At 45.0% G+C, this 22,604-nt stretch overlaps 1 protein-coding gene across 2 annotated transcripts in view; it reads right to left on the minus strand.

The window, feature by feature from the left end:
- LOC119445827 (histone-lysine N-methyltransferase SETD1) overlaps window positions 1–22,604 on the minus strand; it is a 53,401-nt gene that overhangs the window by 13,035 nt on the left and 17,762 nt on the right. For both annotated transcript variants that reach the window (XM_049663665.1, XM_037710120.2), the window contains 6 exons: window positions 21,008–21,074; window positions 19,836–19,955; window positions 14,845–15,109; window positions 10,361–11,364; window positions 8,696–8,853; window positions 3,551–3,679 (listed from right to left, as the gene is read on the minus strand). In XM_049663665.1, the coding sequence (XP_049519622.1) occupies window positions 3,551–3,679; window positions 8,696–8,853; window positions 10,361–11,364; window positions 14,845–15,109; window positions 19,836–19,955; window positions 21,008–21,074 (1,743 nt within the window). The remainder of the gene's footprint in view (window positions 1–3,550; window positions 3,680–8,695; window positions 8,854–10,360; window positions 11,365–14,844; window positions 15,110–19,835; window positions 19,956–21,007; window positions 21,075–22,604) is intronic.

Raw genomic sequence — 22,604 nt, forward strand, 5'->3', positions numbered from 1 at the left:
CAACGACATGTTAAGGGCCAGCGACACTAGCGAAAAAACACACATCTGGGATAGCTATAAGTGGGTTCAACTGTATACACCATGGGTTCTCAAAGTGGGTTCCGCGGAACCCGGGGGTTCCGCAGGCCCCTGCACGGGGTTCCGCGAGCCACTGATAAATTTTCCGTGGTCCCGCGCTCGCCAAGTGGCGAAAACGGCGAGCACGAGGTGCGCTTGATCCACAGAACCTCAATTACCTATGCCCGAGTGTCAAAAAGCACACCACAGTGCGTAACGGCAACGCGCGAACTGCGCAATAAATCCGCAAGCAGCTTGTAGCCACCCAATCTCCGAAAACGGGCAGCCATGGGCAGCGCGCCTAAGCTTTCGCACTTGAATCTCGGAGGCTCTAACTTACCACCATGCGCATTTCTCCCATTTGTAGATAGGGTAGGTGCCGATAGCGTACGTGCGCACTGATGTTATACTTCGGAGGAATAAAAAAAAAACTGATGCGCGGAGCACCACAAGTGCGCGCCGCAAAAGAGCTAAAACGGCGCTAGCGTCCAAAAACGAAGCGATGCAGTCCTCATTGGTATGGTCCTCAGCGGCAATCGTACGCTATACGTGACTGACAGCAACGCTGGAACTCTTCGTTCCTAATTGTGTCCTCAAAGCCTTTATTCTTGCGTTAATCGCCGCGCGTAACACCGCGTTGGCGGCTAGCCGCGTGCCTTCATAAGTGCGTAATCGCGATCTATGATCGCGTCGATAACCAGCACAGTTTCGTCCGCAGCAGCGGTTGCGGTAAATAGTAGTTTCGTTGTGACGGTGCGCGCGTGGGCTGCGTGCCTTTCGCAGCTGCGTAGTCGCCATCCATGATCGCGTCGATAGCGACCGCGGTTTTGTGCGCACTTGTTGCAGCAAACGGTAGTTTCGTTTTGACTTGGTGAGTGCGTCGGCTATGGCGTCGGCCGCCTGCCTTCTGAACCGCAAGGTCGCCGACCATGATCTCGTCGATAACGGCCGCGGTTTTCTCTGCAGCGGTTGAGGTAAGCAGTAGTTTCGCTTTGACTCAGTGCAAAGCTGTCGAAGATGAAGAGCACCGGCTACATCGCGATGGGCGGGCAATTTGTTGGCGACCAGCTCACTAGCGAAAAAATAATCGGGATGTGCGCGCGGTAGTGAAAAGCGTGTCTCAGATGAAGACGCGCGCCGCGGCCGCGCTGCGAAGGATGTCGCGAGGCCTTCGCCGCTGCTAGCTCAAATAAGTCATGAGATGACGAGAACTTCAGCTTCCGCACTGCTCTTCTTCTTTCTAGGGTTTTACGTGCCAAAACCAGTTCTGACTGTGAGGTACGCCGTAGTGGAGGGCTCCGGATTAATTTTGACCACCTGCGGTTCTTTAACATGCACTACAACGCAAGCACGTACACGGGCAAAAGTTTTTGCAATTCGCCTCCATCGAAATGCGGCCGCCGCAGCCGGGATTCGATCCCGTGACCTCGTGCTCAGCCACGAAACGCCTTTGCTAACTGAGCCACCGCGGCGGGTGCCACACTGCTCTTGTGCAAAATTGAAACAAGATTTGCTAATTCATTCAGTAAATAAAAGCCTGTTGACGTAGTAAGCATTCATTTATTGTTTTCTTGATACCTTGGGTAATTCGACATTCGTTTAATTAGGACATTTTAATTCGGTTAAATGGGGGGGGGGGGGTTCCTTGGCGCTTCATGGAGCTTAGCAGGGTTCCCTGGAACGAACATGCTTGAGAACCCCTGGTATACACTATTCACTAGTACAGTGGAACCTCGTTGATACGATTCTGCGTAATACGTTTTTCCGGATGATATGTTTTTCTCTCGTTTCCCGGCCAATGTCCCCATAGGGGCAATGTATTTTCATGCGGTTGATATGGTCGCGTTTTGATATGACCACCTGAAATTGGATGATACGGCTGCAAACTGTTATTTCTGAAACTCGTAGCTTTATATTCAAGTGTACTAGATTAAATTACATTCCAACGACCCACTAACGACATGTTAAGGGCCAGCGACACTAGCGAAAAAACACACACTGCGTGCCAGCGGTGGCAAAATGAGCACGCCACAAAAGCTGCCCCGAAGCAGGTTTTTCGTGCCATGGGAGGGATCAGTCCTGGACTGACTTAAATTGCCACGTGGCCCTGTGGCAAACGAGCCGCGGGCGTAGCTGACCAATGAAAGCTGCCCCCTTCAGTGATATGAGCGCGGGCACGGCCGGTCTAGAGGCGCGTGCTCACTCATTAAAGAAGGAAAGGAGCGTGCGCCTTTAGACTGGCCGTTTCCCACTCACAGTATCGTCTGCTTACGTCACCTTTCGCTCGCGCTTGTTTGTTTACCGTAAAAAAAAAAAAAACACAGAAGACGGCTGTGATGACGACCAAGATGACGGCACCGAAGGAGGTGGTGACAGCTGCGGCAACCGGTGCTTATAACTATTGGCAACGCACTCGCAGTGTTACATACTCATCGCAGCTTCATCGCAAATGCGCAGTTGAGTGAGGAACCGGCGGCTTCATTTTTTTTTTTATCTTTCAAAAGAACTTGTTTACACACTTCGACTTGTTTACGGACTTCAAAAAAAAAAAATTCAGCGAAAACTGTCAAGCTATTTTAAAGTTGCTGAATAAAAGTGTGTTGGCTGCGGTTCGTGTGGTGTTGTGATGCTGCTTTGCATAACAGGCATGTTATGCGGAGCAGTATCACTCGACGCTACAGGAAACTTTGCTATCAAGTTTGTCACCAAGTAAGCCTGTTTTCTTACATATTGGGGCTTGCTTTGGATGATACAATTTTTGAATGATACGTTTTATTTTCTGGTTCCCGCGAAGATCGTATCAACGAGGTTCCACTGTATAACCAATCAGCCAAAGTGAGATTTCACTCAAACAGGCATTTAACCTCCTCGGAGCCAAAGACTGCTAAGGGAAATAATTGCTTTTGACTTCTATTCTTATTACCTACTGCTTTGTTACCGACATGTAAAACCCATTTTTTTTAATATACCGGTTAGATGCTGAAGGCAGGATCGCCATGTAAGTTGAGAAGGTAGCCATCTCCTCATGATCCTTGCATTAAAAACTGTTTTTGTTGGCCTAAACACAAATATAATGATGTCACACCGTGTGGTAGATTGGATGGGGTAGATGCATCTTACATTTTCCTGTCAACTCACGGTATTCAAAAGGCACGTCACTGGTGATTTTCGAGGGCTGCAACAGCACAACAGTTTAGACCAAATCGTTGGGAACATTCACAAAAGCTGACGCCAATAATGTGCTTAAACCATTTCTATACAGTTCCGCATGCATCTGACTTTATATACGGTATGAATAATTTATGCAACTCTTTCTGAATTAATCCTTGAAAAAGATTAAGAGCAAGGTACCCCATTGGGTACCAAAAGAATTAGGAGGTTAAACAAAATGTAATGAAAAGTTTTGATGTCATTACTAGGCCAACATAAGGCAACCAGACAGGGCCACCTCTTCCTTAGCCAGTGCATATTGCTCATGACCAAGCCAACTTACCTTCAGCTGGTTGAATTTGAGCAAGTCGCTAATCACTTCGGCTTCTCCAAAAGATGTCAGTAACCTCCTCTGGTTTGACCGTGCTTCCCTGCTTGACTGGGCAGCAAGACGAGCTTTGCTCGCTGGGTCCTGCATCACAAACAATGCATCAGTAGTAAGTACAAATAGTAGGCGTTCACAAACATTCACTAACCGTAAATGTTTGATACCACAATTGAAGGAACACACAAGCTACATTAAGTTGTAGGTGAATACTATAAATGCTAGTTCTCTCACAAGAAAAAGCTTTAAAGCAAAAAGCATTTTTAAAAAGATGGGTGGTAATGTCACTGAAGGATAGCAAGTCCAATAAAACATTTATGGCTCATTATTATGAAAAAGCACTGTCAAAGCAACTTAAAAAAGAATGAACTGAGGTTGGAAGGTGAATTCTTCAGCTTGAAGCTTGACAAGGAACAAACAGTTCAGAAAGTGAATATGAAAAGGATAAGCAATGAAGTATTGTAATAAGTGCAAATAGAAACGACAATCGAGCACTTAACATTCCATACTCGTTCTGTACACTTCCTAATAACCACGACACCCATTTCAGCCAGTGCCATGCCTGCAGTCTTTTGCCTCTTTGTTGCTATGCTTAAGCCCAACACAAACTTGAGCGTGGAGGCCAGCCACTCCGTGTTTTTTTCTTTTCTATCCAGATTATCCAGAGCCTGTAGCTCATCAAGTGCTTTGTCAGGTGGCAGTTTGTCAAGTGGTAGTGTGTTTGTTAAGGTGCATTTGTCAAGGTGTGTGTTATGGTGCATTGTAAAGGTGTGTTTGACAAGTGTGAAAACATCTTCATCACCCACATCCTTTCAGTATCTAACCAGTCTTTTATCCTTAATACTTCCTCCACCCTGCTGTCATATATTGCTTAATGAAGCTCAAGAGCAGAAAAGAAATACGCTGAGTGCTCCCCAACCATAACCTACACTCAGCCTGCTAACCAATAACAGCCCCCTAACATCATAGTGGCACCACAAAACTTGCAAAGAAATCAGTCTTTGCTCCTGCATTAAATTAAACTGGCATTGGACCATTGGACCATTCAATTTTAAACAAGCAAGCTTGGTGACACTCTGGAATGCAGATGTCTAGGGTTGTGCGAATAGTGAATTTTGAGTGAAGCAAATTCGAAGCGAATAGTGATTTTGGCCGAATATCTTCGAATCGAATATCGAATAGTTGCCGTTCAAAAATCTTGGCCACAAAGTGGCATGCAAGATCATTATTAGATACGTGCAATGATTAAGTGGACTAATTAGTGGAAATGAGGCCGCAATTAAATCAAGTATGACTGTATTCCAAAATGTGGATGTCATTCACTCATCTTATCGCTTTCTTTCGGAATATCATAGTTATGAAAACCGGATCATGTAAATTTGTATATGAAACCCTTTTTCCATCTCTTCGACGTGGCTCTGGGCCTCTCCTTCTCCCGGCACCTGGCACGGCACCATCCATGGACGCTTCATGGCCGCTCAGACCCTCGGACTTCGCAACAGCATTTAAATGTTTTGAAACGGTGTTTATGAGTTTTCTCGCAAATAAAAGTTTCTGAGCAATTACAGTAAAACCCCGGTGATACGATCACGGGTGGTACGAATTTCAGTGTGATACTAATTCGTAACATTCCTCGGCCGAAATACATTGCTCTTAATACGAAAAACATCAGCTGTTACGAACGCGTTGCCGTGCTGCTGCGAATCATATGATCGCATGAGCAACAGCGGCGGCGGCGGCCAAGCTAGCGAAAGGTGAAGCAACGATTGTGATAATAAATTAGTAGACAGATGTACAAACTAAGGATCATACTTTTATCAGCCGTATAAACTTGTAAACAATCGCTTACTAACTAAACAAGCACGGCGTCACGCACGCACAAGTAAACAGGAACCCATCTCGCTCGATGACCGTGGACACTCACTGTCTAAACGCTACAGTCAAGAAGCGCAACAGCAGCGAGCAAATTGACCTTCGCGCTGTCTCTCGCTTCAAAGCGAACTAAATGTTGAAAGCACAGCGCATACGAAGCTACCGGCACTAGGCACATATTGTCAACATCGCAGATCATTTAGAAGATGAGGCCCGCGCGAGCGCGCACTTTGCACACGTCGCAGATCGCTTTCAAGATACGGCGCCCGCGCGGCCGTGCCGCATCAGCAACATTTCGGTCGCTTGTTGCAACGCACCGGTCACTTGTTGCAATGTACTAGCTGGCTGCACTGCTAAATTTACGTGACCGCCACATTCAAACGCAACGTAAGATGCAGGAAAATTACAGATTGGCGACGTATCAAGGGGAACTTGATACATGAAAGTCAATGTAGGATTTAGGTTGGGACCGCAAAAGCGCGACATAGTAGCCGGGAAAGCGCAGCAACGAGGTACGTACGAGGTCTGTTAGAACAGTATCCGGCCTTTGGCCGAATAAAAAAAACTGGCGTAACTGGAGTCTTGGAAACTTAATCACCCTCGAAAGTAGTCTCCTTGCGACTCCACACACTTCTCCCAGCGGTGCTGCCATTGTTGGAAGCATTCGGAATGGAGTTTAGCTCAGCTGTCGTTGCAGCCATAATGTTCTCTCGTCTGAAATCACACTCCTTTCAATGGCCTCTTGATTTTGGGAAACAGCCAGAAGTCGCAGGGGGCCATATTAAGAGAGTAAGGAGCCTGTTGAACTACAGGAGTCTGGTTTTTGCCAAAAAAGTCTGAATTAAGTGTGAGGAATGTGCAGGAGCATTGTCGTGATGCATGCGCCAATTTCCTGTTGACCACAACTCCGGTCTTCCGCACAGCATCACGTAGGCGACGGAGGACATCCCTGTAGTACTCTTTGGCGATTGTTTGACCCTGTGGTGCGTACTCGTGGTGTACCACACCGCGGGAGTCAAAGAAAACATTCAGCATCACTTTGACGTTGCTGCGCACTTCGCGGGCCTTGTTTGGTTTTGGTGACGTGGAATGCTTCCATATTTGGTTTCCGGGTCATATCCGTACACCCAAGACTTGTCACCAGTGATTATGGTGTTCATGAAGTCGGGGTCACTGTTAGTGGAATCCAGCATGTCCTGCGAGACTTCAACATGAAGTTGCTTTTGCTCCATCGTGAGCAGCTTTGGCACGAATTTCGCTGCAAATTCTCTTCATGGCCAAATCTTCAGTCATAATGGAATGTGCAGAAAAAGTGCCGATGCCCACCTCTTCTGCAATTTCTCGGATAGTCACACAACAGTCCCCGCATCAGCACAGCTTTCACTTCGGCAATGACCTGGTCATTTCGGCCGAGTGTGGCTCGCTCTCCACTGATGTGCGGCCGTCTTTAAACCGGTTGTACCACTCCTTAATCTGTGTGCTGCTCATAGCATCGTCACCAAAAGCCGTCTGAATCTTCCGAATGGTTTCCACTTGGCTGTCGCCCAGTTTCTGGCAAAATTTGATGCACTAGCGCTGCTGCAGTCGCTCCGTCATTTTCCTTGCAATAAAAAAACAAACGAGAGCACTGCGCACTACCTCACTCAAACGATGCGTCCCAGCGACTGACGCTATCGGCAGGCGGGAAAAAATTCGCGCATGCGCACGAAGGTTCAAGGTCGGCTGATGCAAGCGCGCTTGTTTCATATCCATCAGGTGTTCGCAAAAAAAAAAAACTACGGTTGGATACTTTTCTAACAGACCTCATATCAACGGGGTTCCACTATTAGGTAATTTCCCTGCTAAAAATAAATTCATTTTTTCCTGATTTTGTGTATGTTTTGATGATACAAATTTTGGGTGATACGAATATTTCACGCGACCCCACGAGATTCGTATCACCGAGATTTTACTGTATGAAGGTTATGAGAAATTTTTTAAGGTCCGAAACTGTGTTTTCTAACTTAGTGTCTAGACATGGCTGGTGGTGAGAAAAGAGCACTGGCAACCAGGGCACCAAGATTGGCAAAGATGACGCTGGCGTATACCAGGGTATCTGGAGCTCTCTGCTCGGTTTCTTCTGCCCGTTGTTAAACAAAGTTGATGAAATGACTAGAATTAATATACAGTCCACATCTGATTTTTCAGATTCCCTAGGAGATGCGAAAACGTCTGAAAAATCGGGCAGTCCGAAAGCATGAATGCATGCCTTTTACTGCTACCAAGGGCTCAAATCGCCACAGGCACATCCAAAATACCTTTAAAGGCCTGCCAGTACACGGTAGGCCTATCGGTGCTCATGCTGAGATAAGAGACGGTGGGTGCACACATGTATAATTAAGGAACACATACTGTGTCCCATGATAATTGCCCCTTGCCACTGCTGATAAGCTTCACCGCGTAACACTGCTGCATTGAGGCGAAGCTGACTTTCGGGAACTGGCATTACGCAACGCTCCACGCTTTCCCAGCTGCGAATCCATTGGTGAGGACCACAAAGGCGGAGTCGGCGCCATTTCAGTTCGCCAACAACGGCAAACTATTTCAATGAAAAAAACAGCACTCAACAGCAAGAAACTTGGTAGCGTACGTCAAAGTAGCTAGGCCTAGCACTGTCACAGTGGTGGCTTCGGCTGCCAGCAGATCTATGGCTGCCAGGGGATCTGGGGCCGACTTCACAAAGATTTTCGTTCGTAAGTGATCTTCTGCTGTTAGCTGGCCGCCTTCGCTAATGATATGCCCAGCATCAGCTAAGAGCTTTTTGTGAATACGGGCCCTGATTATTAGACAGTGAACAAACTTGTGGCCGTTGGCCAACACTTCGAAAAGCACGAATATTACAACTACTCTCGAAGTGAATATCGAATAGCGTAATACTCGAAGCTACTATTAAAAAATTCGAATATTCACACAACACTATAGATGTCACAAGTAGCAACATAAGCAAATCCAATGTTGGGCCAGCTTTGTCCAAGGTAGCATCAACGTGGTGTAACAATGAACCAACATTTCATAATGTAAGGCCACCATGACCACTATGAAGTTGTGCCTACATTGATCCTGCTTTCTGTGTTGCTAGGGGCACCAGTCAGGGTAACAACCACGAATACAAATCAAAAGGGAAAATTGGTTTAGACAAGGTCAAATCATGTAAGTCAACTACAAGCATTTCATCATGCATGGAAGGCTTACCTGTGTCTCCAGCTGAGGCACAGCGCTGCCAGACTGCTTGAAGCGTGCCTTCTCCTTGACGTCCATTTTGTAGTAACCCTCGCTGCGGGCACAGCCCGTCACGTGCACTCTGGCCTCGTCCTTCTTCTTCTTCTTGCTCGGGTTCGGTATGTTGGTTGGTGCACGGATTCGTTAAGGGCACATGCAGCTGTGATAATGCTCTGGAAGCTGATCTTAAGCTTCACATTAAGCTGCAGATAAGACTGCCTGTCCACATGTTTAAAATAAAAGTGACATATCTACACATTCCAGGCCCTGAAGTACAACAGTTCCAAATGTTACAAGCTCAAGGTCATGTGTTCTGTGCATTTAGGTACAGGAGAATTTTTGCATTTCTTCCATCCTAATAGGAATCTGGCATAGCCGCTGGAAATCAGGCCTACGACCTTGCGCCCAGCAACAGAACACCATAGCCAATGGGCTTTGAATGATACAATTATATATTGCATTTAATTGTGCAAGGACGATAAAGAACAGATGTACCCAAAACAGCATGTGTGCTACGTACCGTATCATTCGAATATAAGGCAACCTTTCTTTTCGCACAATCTGTAGCCTTGAAATCATCCCCCCCCGTTATATGCAAGGCTAATAGATTCAACAATTACTGTTTCATTATGCGGCAGCAGCACCACATTTCCGGCTATCCACATATTTTACAGCAGTGCAAATTATAGCAACTAATAAACCTCGTCAGGTAAGCAGCACAAAATTTTTTCGCGTATAACCCGCACCGAGGATTCGAAGAATTGAACAGTAAAGTGGTGCAAATTTCACCTTAAGGTGAAATTTGCATGGTGCATGCTTCTGTAAAGCCATACTTCAAGGGAATGTTTTCATCAATCCAGTTTCATTATCTCCTAGAGAGAAGAGAAGGAGGGACTTCCAGTTATTCAGTATTTCAAGCAATTCCCACCCATTCTGCATAATATGTCGGCTACTCTGTATCGCCTTATAAGTATAAGTATAGTACATACTTAAAGTTCCTTTTCGTGGGTCCATCAACAGCACCTTCGCCTTATAATCATGGTCACCTTATAATCGAATAAATACGGTACTTCTGTGGCTCTGTGTTCTTGTCTTCTATCCACTGTGTATCTAATGTGAAGCTCAAGCAACTCACCATACCTTTTCAATGTTGCATGAATGCTTTGTTTATTAAAATGAAATATAAAAAGCGAGAATAGTATGAGTACTTCAAAGTGTCATTTTAATGTTTATATGCTTGTTCCACCACTCAGTCATTTTAATGTTTATTTACTTCTTCCATCACTCCATACCCACACGTGTGCTTGAATATGTTCGATGCGGACAACGATGAACTAAAGCCTGCTCAGGCCAACACCAACAAACAAGTGCTTACAGGCAGAGTTGGCACCAGAGATGGCAAAAGTTAATATGAAGCCCTCCACAATGGTGTCTCTCATAGCCTGTGTGTTGCTTGAAGACCTTAGACCCAATCAATCAATCAGTCAATCAATCAAACCTTTGTCAGTAACCTTCACAGAGTTGCAGCTGTTTGATATAGGGCATAACTGCCTGCATTTCCTACTAGGTACCACTGTACTGAAAATGAAAGCCTTGCCAACATTACTCTCGAATTGGCATTTCTGCAGCAAAGGATATGCGGATGGTCGACCCAGTGCGTGTCATTGAGCCAGTATCCTTGCACCTCATCCTGTAGCATGGCATCGTAGCTGCGCTTGAGGTACTGAACGTCCTCCAGGTCCACTCCTGTCCGGAGGAACTCATAGAGGATGTTCATCTCCTCCACCACATTGCGTCGAGCAAACGCCACCTCCCGAGAGAGCTTGGCAATTGGCTCAAGGGGCATGTCAAACATGAGCTGATCGCAGATGGACTCGTCTTTGGTTTTCCGCTTCTTCCTCGGCTTCGTTTTCGTGGGTAGGGGTGGCACAGCTGGAGGTGGCGTTGACAACCGCTGTTCCGTGGGAGTTGTTGTAGCCGCTGGGGCTGCAGGAGGGGGAACCGGCGGAGGCGCCGAAGCGTACACATGGTCACCAACGGCTGCTTCTGCCTTGGCTTCAGTGGCTTGCTGGGGCAGGCAGTAGCAGTGGTCCGAAATGAGGTAGGTGGATGTGGAATCTTCAGCCTCATCCATCTGCTCCATTCCTTGGACGACGTCGTTCTTCTTCACTGGCACTGCCTTCACAGCATCGCCATTGACGAGGAGGGGCTGTTCTTCCTTTTCCTTCTCCACTTTCACCGGTGGCGGGGACACAGGCTTCTTTGCCACGTCTGTCTTTGCATCGGCGGTGTCAGAAGGGGCAAAGCTAGAGGCGAGGGCCATGAGTGCTTCGGACGCTTCGTACTCCAAGTTGCAAGGAGGTTCCTCTTTGGGACTGCTGCTCTTGACATCTTCGGCTGGCGCCTCTTCAACAACGCCTGCAGCCACCTTGGCTTCCTCGGCAGTGTCTTTGTCATCTCGCTCAACCTGTCGAGGCGATAATACTGGCTCTTCGTCCTCTTCTTCCCGTTCGTCAAACAAAGGAGTGGGCGGGAGCTCAATGTCTTCAAGATCGGATGTTTCGTTTTTCATGTCTTCTTCGACTACAGACGAAGGCGAAGCCTCTACAGCAGCTGTCGTTCGCTGCTCTTGTGGTTCCGTACTGCAAGGAGCATTAGAAAATTCTAATTTAATGTTTACTCTTAAAGGGCCACTTACACAACTTTGTGCCAAAACCCCAACACTAGTACATCAGCGTGACATCATGCTTTTCAATGTGTTTTCTTTCATTTTGGTCGTTTTGGTGCAGAAAAAAAAAAATGGCATAACTTCTTAGGTTGAGTTTTTGGCTCCATTAGAATGTGATGTAGTCCTTGTTCCCCATAAACAATAATTACACCAGAGACCACTACATCAGAGACCACATCTGACAACGAGCAGAGCATAGTCGTCACCCATCTATTGCTTTTGCATCCTTTTCTGGTTTATCAAAACCTTCTCTTATGGTAACAGTAGCTGGTTTGATACTGTAGAAACGTGACTTACTAATACAGCGCAGCTTAATACAGTTGAATCTCTATGATTCGAACTCGAAGGACCCCGAAAACTTGTCGAATTTAAACAGAGTACGAATCACAGAACGTTCACTGAATGTAGGACTTACCTGCAGCGCTACATTAGGAGGCTCATGTGCAATGACCTAACACATGAGTGACAAGTTCTAGAAGTGTGGCTTTACGGCACCATAATATGTTTTGCCGTGAAGATACTTCTAGACAAAATTTTCACTGCCATGAAACGACACCTCAAGGAAACATTTGCGTATATAACCCATTCCCCAACTTTACTATTAATTTTTTTTTAATTCTTGGTGCTGGTTATAAGTGCCAAAATAGGGTACTTGCAAGGGGAGACAGAAGGAATAGCCGGTGCACTACCGTACTGCTGCGCAAGTTAGCGCAGCTGCTGAAAATAGCTGAGAGCACGGTCGGCACCGTGCTATGTTCGAATTAACCATCACAAACAATTACATGTTTGAATTACCATGTACAGTAGAACCCCGCTGTTACGTTCCCAGGTGCTGCGTTTTCCCGGCTGTTACGTCGTTTTCGGCCGGTCCCGGCACAGCTCCCATAGAACCCAATGCATTGGTAACCCCGCTGTTACGTCGCAACTGTGGGACCGTTCCCGCATCATACGTTGCGAACTGCCACACCGCGCCGGCCCGAGCGGCCATTTTGACTTTTCATGTCGCTTGGCTTGGTTGCTTGACGATGGCATTGGCCGCCCAAAGTGCTGGGGGCGACATTTATTACGTATTTTCGGTTTCCGCCAGCAAAAGTATGGCCTTTGATATCCGCTTTTGCTATCTAAAGATGATGTCTATGACGCGTTGCGGCCCTAAAATTGGTTTTGGCTCATAGATGTTCCGTATAAAGTCCAAGGGCGATAACGCTGTCGCCGCGCGCCGTATGCTTTCTTTCGCGCGCGAGACGCAGTCGTCGGCTCCCCTCGCACGCTTTCACTCGCACATACAGCTCGCACATACAGCATACGTTGCCACGCGGCCGTATGCTGAATGTGCGAGTGAAAGCGTGCGAGGGGAACCGACGACTGCGTCTCGCGCGCGAAGGAAAAGCAGAGAGGAAGCGCGCCTCCTTCCGTTGCGCTCGAGGCACCAGCGAGGGAGCGAGGGGGGGGGGGGGGGGGTAGCGGGCAGCGTTGTGCTCTGGCATCATACTGCGCGGCGGCGCTCCCGCGGGCCCTATCTTGAAAGCGATCTGCGTGGGGGTAGATTCTACGCAGTGTAGGTGCGTCGGCGGCTCGTGGCTTTGTGCGTGCTGCGTGTTCTCGGCGCTCAGTTAGGGTTGAAGCGATAGACAACAGCACGAAGGTCACTTCGCTCGCTTCTGCAGCGGCGCTTAACTGCGCGTGTCCGCGCTCATCGAGTGTGATGTGTTCATGTTTGCCTGTGGGCGCTGACACTATGTTTGTTAATTAGTTAATAACCGAATGTTTACAAGTTTATACAGACGATAAAACTACTATTCTTACTTTGTATAGCTCACCGCAACCGATACTTCGGCTGTCGGGCGAAACTACTTTTTGTCGCACGTAAGAATTAAAATAATATTGTGTGCAGTTCAACACTACTCCCATTTCTCAATTTTTCCTGTTTCCTGGCTCTTGCGTTTCCCGGCTCTTACGTTTTTTTTACTGTCCCGTGAAAAACGTAACAGCGGGGTTCTACTGTATCTTTGTACATTGAAATAGGCATCATTTTGGCAGAACCACAGCATCTGTTCGAATAAATCGAAAGTTCAATTAAGCAGGTTCAAATTAACGAGATTCCACTGTGTTCATCGTTACTTTTACTTTAACTATAGATATCTCATGAAATTTCTTTGAAGATTTGAAGACAAGTCAAGAAAACAATACACAAAGTCAGCTAATCATCTCTGTACCCTATACATGGCTTTCTTCAGGCCAAAATGAAACACAGTCAGTGTTAGGGACTGAACTCGTGGACAACTTTATGTGGCAATGAAGGGAAAACTACAGAGGTGGTCAGGTTCTCCCTACAGTGGGCGGCAGGAGAAATGCCACCCACTGCTCTGGTTGACCACTCAGCCCTTTCGGGAGGGAGTCAGCGATTAGAATGGTTGATTTGGTCAAGTGTCAGATTCTTCTTTCTTTTTTTTTTTTTTCACCATTCCCGGGTGTTCCTTTATCACATGAAGAAACATTCTAAGACAAAAGTCTGAAATAGAAGCTGAGAATATCCTCCTTTTCTAGTGTGCTGTCAACAACAAAATCATGTAAAAAATCAGGCTTAGGAATATGCCCCATTAGGAAGAAAAGGTGGAGGGGGGGCAGGCAAAAAAAAAAAATGCAAGAGGCAACCATGCAGTTGCCATGCTGAAATGATGAAAACAGTTATGTTCATCAGCACACTGCTGAAGTAAGCACACTAAAGTGTCGCCCTCCTGCTAAGGCCGTAACTGAAGGAGGCTTCAGCACTAGCATCGACGGAGCATCTGCATTAAAAGAGCCAATGAAAGCCATGCAGAGATTCACCCCCCCCTGGATCGCGGTATGCTGCATCACTAGCTCATGTTTATTTCGATCGTTCAAAATTCAAAATTTTTTAATGCTCCATTCAAAACAGCATACTGAAAAAAAAAAAGTTAGTTTGCGTGTCGCCAAGCTGCGTCACGAGGTCCCACTTCTTTAGTTTAATACATCTATAATGCACAAATGTTGAACGTACCATGCAAAATCGCAGCATGGTCATAACAAAAAAAAAAAAAAAACCTGGATAAAAAAGCTTATTCGTCTGTTTTTAGATCACAGTGGCTTTTTCAGCTACTTTGGCCCTGCCTGCTACAGGAACTTGTCTGAATAAACTTTCCCAAAGGAACTGCCCCTCTGGTGTCCTTTCACCATTTGAAGACTTCCAAGCCTTGCAGTCATAGACCGGTGAGCTAAACTTTTTACCAAACAGAATTTTCACCCAAATTTGAAAGGTTCATGAAAAAATCGGGAGAGTTAGCAGCTATGCAAATCAAGAACTTGTCAAGAAAGGACTGATTTCAGCTATAAACAAGGATCTACAAAGTGCACTATAAAACTCTGTTCTCACCTTTGCTGTGCAATGCCTGCGTCCAATAAAGGTTCTTCATCTTCCGAAATGTCGGATGCAGACAACTCCAAAAGGATCCGGGATCCCTTTCCCATTGGTTTGGACGGTATAAGCTCTTCATCACTGCTGGCAGCCTTCTCGTTCTTCTCGACTTCAGACTCGGAATCCGATTCTGCAGACTCCGACGATGAAGAAGACGCTTCGTCGTCTTCCCCTTCTGAACTGCTTTCAGACTCCGAGCTCTCCTCAGACTCCGACTCTGAATCTGTCACAAGAACGCAAGCAATGCTGTCTTAGAAAGGAGAATAAATAAAGTAAACATTTTCTTTCCCTCTTTAACATCACTTTTACTTCCATCTTTTTATACCTCAAGCTTACTTGACTTTCAAAGCTTACAATGCCATGCTGTATCAATTGCACCTGCTGAATGACAATGAGAAACCACCAAGTAAAAGAACCTCTGAAATCTGTGCAGCTGTTTGCAACCATTTCACCTATAAATCTTTTTAAAATGGGAACAATACTACTCTTACTGTAATGCCCAATGTATCATCTATGGCTATGCTATGATGAGTTTGATGTCTGAAAATGCTCACTTCAGTGCAGTAAATGTAATGCAAAACTCATAGTTGCATTTCTGATATGGTGGAGCGAAGTTTGAGCTGCAGATAGTATATCAAACTAATTACTAATTAATTATTGACTGCACAACTAGAGTTCTAATTCAGATAACATTTCTTTTTTTTACACAAGTGTACTCTCCATGGCCATAAAGAAAGGTGAACAATTTGTTTAAATTTTCTTTGATCTGGAAGTGCATTTGGGCATTACAGGGCTAAAAAAGTACTGACATCAATACAGTTTATTTTCGTTATTTCAACCCTGACGGGACAGATGAAATTGGTCAAATTATCCGGCAGGTTAAATTAAACGAGAGACGGAACCAACACGACCACACACCACTGATTCATATGGCAATATTTGCCACGATTTCAATGCCCACTCTTTATGGGTTCAAAGTAGATAACTAACAGAAAAATGACACTAGAGCTCCCGAACAAAGAAGAAACTGAACGTTCACCCAATCATTTATCAAGAAAAACGTAGCACACCTCCAATTCTGGCAAAAAATAAAGACAAAGCCATCGAACTTTACCTTCACAGAATGGAACCTTTATCTACTTAAGTCGTCATCACTCTCAGACAGCACTTTATTGCCGTCTATGAAGAACCACAACACCTCGTCCTCCGTGCGGCCCAAAACACATTTGATATCAACTCCGCAACAATTGCAAACAGGATGGTAGCCCATGCATAAACTAACCACTTCGCTAGTTCATACTGCGACGCATGCAATTCTCCACAATGCCAAGAACATGTGACGAGACCCTGTTGCTGCTAGCCTAACATCGTAACATGTAAACCAATTTGTCGTTTGAATGTGCTTTCATAATCAGAACAACAGCAGTGGATCCTCGTCAACATGCTACGCGTGAGCTTGTTCTGTCGCTATCTATGGTTGCCATCTTGTGATTGCAGTGGCGATGATGCTGGCTAGGCTGGCTCAACTTAAGACTAGCTCTGATGGTAGGCTGTTGCAAACGCGGTTTTCATTTCGTGTCAGGTTGCACCACGGAAGCAATTTTCAGACGAATTTTCTAGGGGAAAAAAAAAGTGCGCAATGGAATAAGGTAAATAGTGCAATAATTCATTGAGCTACCGTTTTTCTTTAAAGGGGTCCCGAGCCACCCCTCGGGCTTGGTAGCATATGCGGGTAGCATATGCTGCAGGTAGCATATACTGCTGTGAACATCTCAGTCAAGTTTTGCTGTTGTACGTGGTGTGTGGAGCTCGCAAGCGTAGCACGAAGTAACCTTTCTCTGAAACGCTCTCTTTTCAAACAGAAGCCGGCTCCTCACTCTTTTCTGGACGCTTTATTTTGTAATAAAGTGCATTCCATACGTGGCTGCTATTGGTACCGGTCAGTTATGCCGCATAGGTGCCGCCGCAGGGTGTCGCCACCAGTCCACTGGCTAAGCGCCCTGCGGCTCGCTGAGGACAAACGCTATTGGCTAACGTTTAGTGCGTCACAGGCCAAAAATCTGAAGTTGTGGCATCTACATTAACATCCAAAATAAAATTTCAACTGCACACCACGGTGACATTTAGAAGGCGGAGCATCGTGGCCACGCCCCACCCCACTTTTGAAGGCCGTTGCCAAGCGAGGAGGGAGGGGAAGGAAGGGATAGCGAGCGGCGTTGTACTCTACCATCAACTGCGTACTGTGCGACGGCGCGCGGGCCGTATCTTGAAAGCGATCTGTGTTGGGGGCAGAGTCTAGGCAGTGTAGAGGCGTTGGCGACTGTTAGCTTTGTGCGTGCTGTGTGTTCTCGGCGCTCAGTTTGCGTTGAAGCAATAGACAACAGCACGAAGGTCACTTTGCTCGCTGCTGCAGCGGCGCTTCCTCACGCCAGCATTTGACAGCATGTGTCCGCGCTCGAGTGTGATGTGTTCATGTTTGCCTGTGGGCGCTGACACCATGCTTGTTAATATAGTTAATAAGCGAATGTTTACAAATTTATACGCACGATAAAACTACTAATTTGCTATCGCAATCGATGCTTCGGCTTTTGGGCGAAACTACGACTTTTTTTCACACATAAGGATTAAAATAATACTGTGTGCAGTTCAACACTACTCTCATTTCTCAATTTTTCCTACTTCTCGGCTCTTGCTTTTCCCGGATCTTACGTTGTTGTTTTTTTACGTTCCCGTGAAAAACGTATCACAGGGTTCTACTGTAGCAACTGCAGTTTCGTAGTCAGCGGTTGTGGCAAACAGTAATTTCGTTTGGACTCTGTGCATGTGTCGGCCGTGTGCCTTCGAAACTGCGCAGTCGCCATTCATGATCGCGTCGATGGCGACCATGGTTTCGTCCGCAGTTGTTGCAGAAAATGGTAGTTTCATTTTGACTTGGTGCATCTGTCAGCCATAGAAGTGCAAGCTTGCCATCCATTGTGTAAATGGCAGCATACATAGTTTAGTTTTGACTCAGTGCAAAGCTGTCCAGGACGAAGAGCACCAGCTACATCACGATAGACAGATGATCTGTTGGTGACCAGCTCAGTGACAAAAAAATAAAGGGGACGTGCGCTTGCAAATGAAAACCGTGTCCCAAATGACGCATGCCGCGGCCACGCTGTGAAGGAAGTCACGAGGCCTTCACCGCTGCGAGTGCTAATCAGTCATGAATGACAAGAATTGCAGCTTCTGCACTGCTTTTGTGCAAAATAGAAACTGGATTTGCTGATTCACCCAGTAAATAAAAGCGTGTTGGCGCAGAGTGACGCTGTCGTGGCATCAGATATCACCACCGACGCACGCGCCCACCCACCTCCCGCACCCTGCTGTACGCGGCACGCCTCGACCATGGGGGCGTTGAAAATGCATGTCCTTCTTCGCGGCTTCTGAAATTGCTCATCTCGAAGGCCATATCATCGTTTGCACTTCCATGCTTTGGCACTTCGCGTATGCCCTGTTTTTTTTAAAAACCGTGACCAATTTCGAAGCGTTCTTTGTAGCAGTAGGCCGACTTAAAAATGTTCATTTTACCTGGAAGCAGTTTCCATAGAAAGGGTCGTAAAATCGTAAATGCACTGAAATGTGGTTGTTATAACCAATAGATTGTTATACCTGGGATCGCTATAAGTGGATTTCACTGTATAACCCGCACCTCCACTTGACTGATAAAAAGGGGTGCGTGAATATTCGAAGCTTTCAAATACCGATTCGAACAGTGTCCCATTTGATCCGATCTTTGAATCAAATATTCACTACTCGCAAATGCAAATATTTTTTAATACATTTCGAATATTTAAAAATGTCAACTACGCTCAAATAAACATAAAATTTGGGCATATCATGGACATAAAACATGAGAAGTTGTGTAGTGGAGCGGCTACGTCACTTAGGTAGCCATACTTGCGCTAAAATCGTCAATGCTCCATTTGTGCCTTTCATGAGCAATGCTTCACTACGTGCTATGTAATGACAGAAACTTGCTAATATAAAGAACACTAGGATGTGAACATCGTTTTATGTTGTGATAACGGCTCCTCATTATTCGTAAACTATTCGATAGTTGATTCGATTCACTTCTGGCACTATTCGATTCGTGTTTGATTCGGTCTCAGAAATCACTTTTCGCACACCCCTACTTATAAATCTGTCGAAATTTTGGTGCGGGTCATACGCACAAAAATACGGTATTGTCAACACGGCATGAAACCTAATCTTTCGTCGCTGACCCTTAAAGTCAACAAAATTATTTTTTCTCATTCAAAATTTGCTTTTTCCAATTGCCCGACAATTCGGAAAGATTTGGGGCCCCTTCCATGTAAAAAAAAATCCATCGACGGCCGTACTTGTTCGCAAAAAAATATTGAATTTCAATACAACGCAGTAAACCACCGATTTTACTGACTTCATTATATAGAGGCTTAACTGTGTTTGCTAACACAACAAAATCTTCCTAAGAATTTTAGAAATAAGAATAAAGTTAACTATAGCAAACACGTCATTTGTTGTCTGTAAGAGAACGAATTATCACAACTGCTCAAATAGTACTAGGAAGTTAATTTAAGACTCATAAATCTTAGCGGTGTTGTTTGTTTCGCATCGACAGCAAGCTCCTTATTGAACATGTCTTTAAGAATGTTTAGACTATCACGAGAACAAAATAAAAAAGAACTGTGCCCTACAACTATAAATTTAATTTCATTATAACCTGCCTATATATTACCAAAATCTATTGTTGCCATGTTTTTCTGATACTGGTTCCATGAAAGTGGCATTTGGAGTTCATAAGAAACCACAATATAAATTTGTGGGTAAGATGGTATCCCTGAAAGAAACTTCATTTGACAAATACACGGTGTAAAATAAAATCAAGATATAGTGGAAAATATGCTAAGACGGCTACAGTAAATTACCAGAATCTGCCTTGTCACTGTCGCTCTCCTGAGTGCTTTGTTCCTCCTCAGTAAGTGGAGGTACCCTTCGTGGTCTCGGCGAATCCGTCTCAGAATCCGAGATTTGCTCATACTCCAAATCTGGAAGAGCATACAGAGGACCGGACGTCAAAAAAGACCCTGTGCGCATAGCTCTCTATTTTAGCAAAAGACGCTTCGTGCAAACAAGTTCTACAAGAAATAAATCACTGCTAGACGAATGCGCTGTAGAGAACACACATCCTCTCGAAACCCCTTGTACATTGCATACTGCCTTCAATCCTTTCAAAAATTACCTCGCAAGCGATTGCGGAAAATACTCATCTTGGATACCAAGTCAGATGAATGCGGAACTTTATGGAAGTGATTTAATCATGTTCTCATGATCAAATTTCGAAAAATTGATGCCAATTTTATCTAGACCATTTAGCCCTCACAGACAACAAAAGGCACCGGTAAAGTTCATTTCGAATAATGCAAGATGACATGGAATTTGAGGATGGAGCATCAATGTGCCAACCCAACACATGAAGTTACATCTCTGTTTCTAGGAAAAGAAAAGCAATTTTTATCAGAACAAAGAGGAGCACATGGTTATACTTTTTCCGCGAACACGGAGACATTGCTTTCATGATGTCATCCCTGCAAGTTTTCACGTCATTGTAGACGCTAGCACAGTTGTTTCTCAACAGAAACACCATTTCCTTCTCGTGTAACTAGCAGAGTCGCCTCCTCCAAGTCTACCGATACAGGCCTACCTCTGAGCACGAGTTACTTGCAGCTGCTGAAGTTCAGCTGAACAGAATTTGCAATTCATATTATGCACTTAGTTTGTTTGTTTGTTTTTTTCGTTGGGTCGGTGGAAAACTAACTATACATTTGCACATTGTTTTCATATCCCAAAATTTGGCTAAACTGAATCTGTCATGGAGTCTACTGTGTTGTGTTCTCTAATCAAATAGCATGAACTAATCGATTCACGTTCGAAATATTAAATTTTCGCACACCTCTGACATGAATGCTTTGCTGCTGCCATAACATAAAAATTTGTTACTTTACTTGGTCCCCTGAGACTTTCACCATCGAGATGCTACTGTGGACGAAGGAGCAATAAAAAATCAAATGTTAATTTAGAAAGCATGCTTCTTGCTTACCTGAATCATCGGGCTTTTTGCTATCTTCATCATCAAGGGGTGGTGGTGATGGTGGTTTTCGTATTCTCTGCAAACACAAAGCAAATTCACTGAATTCACGCTTTCCACTAGGATACCCTACAGGCTTGGTATCATGGGAAACAGGCAAACTGTGTCCTTTGAGTACCTCCAGATACTACAACATAAAACTAAAACAATTACAACAGCACATCATCAGCACTACAAGCCACTTTCAAAAAGACTAGCCAAGCTTCAGAATGGCTAGGTAGCATGTCTGCTACTTAGTTAATGTGCTCACAAGGATGCAGTTGCCCAGCAAATGGCTGAATAATAATGGCCATCCTGTGCAATTACACATTTGAATAATTAACTGTGGGAACCAACATTACTATGGCCTGCACAGCCTAAAGATATATGGGCTCAATTTTGATACATTGCAAACATCAGACAGCATAGGCTCATGTTGTGGCAGTACCTATGCCTCTCTAGCTTACACAGCACCACGCTTTCAATACAAACATTTCAATTACGTAGGCTTTTTAATAGATTTAGTTTAAATGTACACATTCCTAACACGCTAGGGCTGCTCCATGTACTATATTTTCCCACAGAAATAACACGCGTCAGGGCTCGACGAGTGAAGTTTATGATGTTGGTATGCGTGTATTCACATTAAAGGGACCTTGAAACGGTTTTTGTTATATGCCTAGACATAGAGGGTATCTCTCAGGGAATGCTTTCTCACTTGAGTTTTGTGTCAGTGCGTTATAATAAGATAGTTACGAGTGGTTAAACATTACGCTCCCCTCAAGCCACAGTGGTCCCCCTTAACTTTTATGTCGTGCAGCCATCGTTATGTCCCGCCTCCTTCATGCGGTGATGCAAGTGTTGCCTATTACCTATTCATTTGAACCACGTGTTACCGCATCTTTTTCCTACGTAGTTTTTCTCTTAACCCTGGGCCCACAAGAAGCAAACCTTCCCAATAAACTTCGCATGGCGAATGGAGACGCGGCATATTGACACGCAATGTTCACTGGCTTGTGCTACATGCAGCAAGAAAAGAGGCCCATATTCAAAGTGCAAGCTACAAAGTAGTTGTTTACAGTGCTATTTAAGATTGATAATAGCCTGATAATGTAAATATACAAGCCTACAACTGTCTCTATATCATGCTCGTAAAGCTCCTCTGTAGCCGTCAACGGTAAAAAAAAAGCTCACAGTTGGGCTAGAGCTGCTTATAAATCGTGAATGTGGTGAAATGGGCTATTTATAACGTTTCCTCTACTCTGGAACTGCAAAAAAAAAAAAAAAAGTTGCCAACATTGGGAATTGAGCCCAAACATTTAGAGTGGGAGGCAGAGACGCTACTACTACGCTAAAGTCTAACACAGTATGGTGGCATTCTGGGGGACATTTTGAAACATTGTAAGGCACATTAAATTGCCTTTGCAGCTCTTTTTTTTTCTGGATCTTTTTTTCTGGATACTTTTCTGCTATCACTCTAGGAAAATTATACACAAAACTTGGCTCTCTGACAGATGCGGAACCTGCAGTTGCCGCTAAAGTCGCCTTTCTTTTCAAAACTGTGGGTGAT

Source organism: Dermacentor silvarum, chromosome 3 (assembly GCF_013339745.2).
Source record: "Dermacentor silvarum isolate Dsil-2018 chromosome 3, BIME_Dsil_1.4, whole genome shotgun sequence".
In the NCBI taxonomy this organism is placed as follows: Eukaryota; Metazoa; Arthropoda; class Arachnida; order Ixodida; family Ixodidae; genus Dermacentor; species Dermacentor silvarum.